Source organism: Anopheles aquasalis, chromosome 2, assembly GCF_943734665.1.
Source record: "Anopheles aquasalis chromosome 2, idAnoAquaMG_Q_19, whole genome shotgun sequence".
In the NCBI taxonomy this organism is placed as follows: Eukaryota; Metazoa; Arthropoda; class Insecta; order Diptera; family Culicidae; genus Anopheles; species Anopheles aquasalis.
Genome location: NC_064877.1, coordinates 49960001 through 49962500, shown reverse-complemented (window position 1 = coordinate 49962500; position 2500 = coordinate 49960001). Strand labels below are relative to the sequence as shown.

Below are 2500 nucleotides of genomic sequence, written 5' to 3'. Positions count from 1 at the left end.
CCAGCTTGTCCGGGGCGTGATCGAAGAGTGTATCGAATGCGTCACGCTCGCACCGCATGCCCACATCGTCGTACGATTGCGTGAGCTGCTCCTGGAACCGCTGGCTCGTGAGCTTTCCGTTTAGCTTCTGTACCATCACCACCGTTACAAAGGCGTTCTCCGGCAGCCGAATCGGGGCACGATAATGGCGCACCAGCGCCACGAGCAGATGCAGAATCGAGACGGTGTTTTTCGAGTGGATGCTCTCAACGGTCCATTTGGGGGTGTTATGATGATAGCCGAGAGTCTGCAAGGGACAGAATAAGCGGAGTTAGCAACGGTTGTCCTCATGATCTGGTCTCCCGTTGATGCTTACATGATTAACGGCGTTTAATACTACGGAGAGCTTCTGCCGTTGACCTTCCGCCGATTGTGTGACTTCGGGCACGTTCAGTTTGTTGTTCGAGAGCTTTTCCCACAATTTTTGCAGCACTTGACCATCGTACAGGTCCTCCTCGATGTTGCTAACGATGATTCTCTCCTCCACCAGCTCATCGTTGATCCAGTCGATGAGCACCTGCAGGAGCTCCTTCACCTTGGGATGCTGCAGCGACGCTGGCTGGATGATCGATCGTGACTCATTGTCCTCGAGGTTGTAGTCCTCGGGCGGTATGATCGGTGCGTTCGGGCTACCGGGGGAATCGATCGCGATCTTGCCCTCCTCCTGGATTTCTTGCACTGTAGGAAAACAGAAAATCAAATTTATTGTTCTGACCATCCCTTCCTTCCACGTCCCCCCTCGCTCGCAGGTTTACGTCATGTTTGCTTTGGGTGCGACGAGTCTATCTGCCCACACGATCCATCCACCCAGCTGATCAGTTGCAGAATCGAATCTTATCGAAACCTCTGACAGAATGGGTATTCCGTAGCCCAGAATGACTCAGATGATGATAAATAAACGCGCCACAGGAATCGCGGACCTCGGTCCCCGAATATCATCCATATAAGGCAAAAAGGGCCACAGGCTCCCGTTTTCTCACCTTCCTTGATGCGCTTCTTTCGCCCCAGCGTTCCGATTTTGTCCCAGAAGCTTTCTTCCTTTTCTGCGCGCCCGGACGTTGGAGTCCTGGGTGATTTTGGACGAGCTAGGGTCGACATTTCTTCACAAAATTCCTTCCTGCGCCAGATGTTTTACAGCTTAATTTTATCAACTTAACTTTTTTTTACTCCGGAAAATGACAACTGAACGAGAGAGACAGCGCGAGGACAGGGGGAAAGAGATGGAGCGAATATTTATATAAAGGCCTCCACACACAAGAGGCGTTTATGTTGACCTTCGTTTATTCACCGGTTTTCATTTGCCCATGGTTGTGATCGATAGTTTTCCGTGTTTTCACGTGTTTCCTCATGTTTTCCGCGTGGCATCGTGTTTTTTGGTTCGCGATTCGTTGGCGCTCAGCAGTTTTAGCGCGGCGGGTATGAGGTCGTTCCCGAAGGGAATAGTTGACATTTACCGTTGATAGGCGAGGGAAGCGGGGTTAGTTTTGTATACAAAACGGGTGCGAGTAAAAAAGGTGAAATAATCGTAATTTTGCCACGGTGACTCGACAATATACCGCAAATCCGGATTCTACAACCCCCTGGCCAATTCCAGCAGGGCTGGGCCATCGTATTTTGCCATCGTTCCACGGTTCCGCCCGGTTCTGGGTCGACATCGACGATTGCGTGTGCGGTTGTGCGGCGGCGACTGACGTGGAACCAACGAGTTGTAGGGATATTGGGGGTCGTTCCGGAATCGTTCCGGAGATCGTTTAAGAGGAGCATCACGCGAAAACATGTTTGAAATCACCGATACACAGAGTATGTTACCGTGCCACGAGTTTGAGCCAGTCTGTTTAATCAAAAACACCCTTTTTTCAGAGATTGGAGTCGGTTTGGCCGGCTTCGGCATCGCCTTCCTGTTCCTTGGCATGCTGTTACTCTTCGACAAGGGACTGTTGGCAATAGGAAACGTGAGTTGAAGACCCTGACAAAGAGTTTCTGGTCACCCGTCTTATTGTACTCTTCGCATCATTTTGTAGATATTTTTTGTATGCGGACTGGCGTGCGTAATCGGATTGGAGCGAACGTTTCGGTTTTTCTTCCAAAAGCATAAAGTGAAGGCATCGATTGCATTCTTCGGTGGCATTTCGGTCGTGCTGTTCGGGTACCCGCTCATTGGAATGGTGATCGAGATGTACGGATTCATATTGCTGTTTAGCGGCTTCTTCCCGGTGGCCATCAACTTCCTGCGACGGGTACCGGTGTTAGGAACGTTTCTCAATATGCCCGGCGTGAGCCGGACCGTAGACTGGCTGGCAGGCGAATCGGACCGAACAACGGTATGATACGAATAAGAAGAGCAGCATTTCGCATTTGTTCTACTAACCGGTAGCCGGTGAAGGTGGGATCAGATCGGATCGAGTTAAGTTAGCGAATTAGGACCACCCCCATGCGTTGAAAAAAAAAACAGAACCCGTCT

The 2500-nt window shown here is 50.6% G+C and overlaps 2 protein-coding genes across 2 annotated transcripts in view; one reads left to right on the top strand and one right to left on the bottom strand.

Annotated features, from left to right (window-relative positions):
- LOC126571654 (beta-parvin) overlaps positions 1 to 1221 on the bottom strand; it is a 1908-nt gene extending 687 nt beyond the window's left edge. The window contains exons 1-3 of the mRNA XM_050230376.1: positions 1020 to 1221; positions 356 to 717; positions 1 to 286 (exon numbers count right to left, since the gene is read on the bottom strand). The exon at positions 1 to 286 is cut by the window's left edge and continues 454 nt beyond it. Coding sequence (XP_050086333.1) covers positions 1 to 286; positions 356 to 717; positions 1020 to 1137 — 766 coding nt within the window. The 5' untranslated portion in view covers positions 1138 to 1221. The remainder of the gene's footprint in view (positions 287 to 355; positions 718 to 1019) is intronic.
- A 296-nt stretch (positions 1222 to 1517) lies between these two features.
- LOC126571663 (vesicle transport protein GOT1B) overlaps positions 1518 to 2500 on the top strand; it is a 1715-nt gene continuing 732 nt past the window's right edge. The window contains exons 1-3 of the mRNA XM_050230387.1: positions 1518 to 1839; positions 1900 to 1991; positions 2061 to 2360. Coding sequence (XP_050086344.1) covers positions 1815 to 1839; positions 1900 to 1991; positions 2061 to 2360 — 417 coding nt within the window. The 5' untranslated portion in view covers positions 1518 to 1814. The remainder of the gene's footprint in view (positions 1840 to 1899; positions 1992 to 2060; positions 2361 to 2500) is intronic.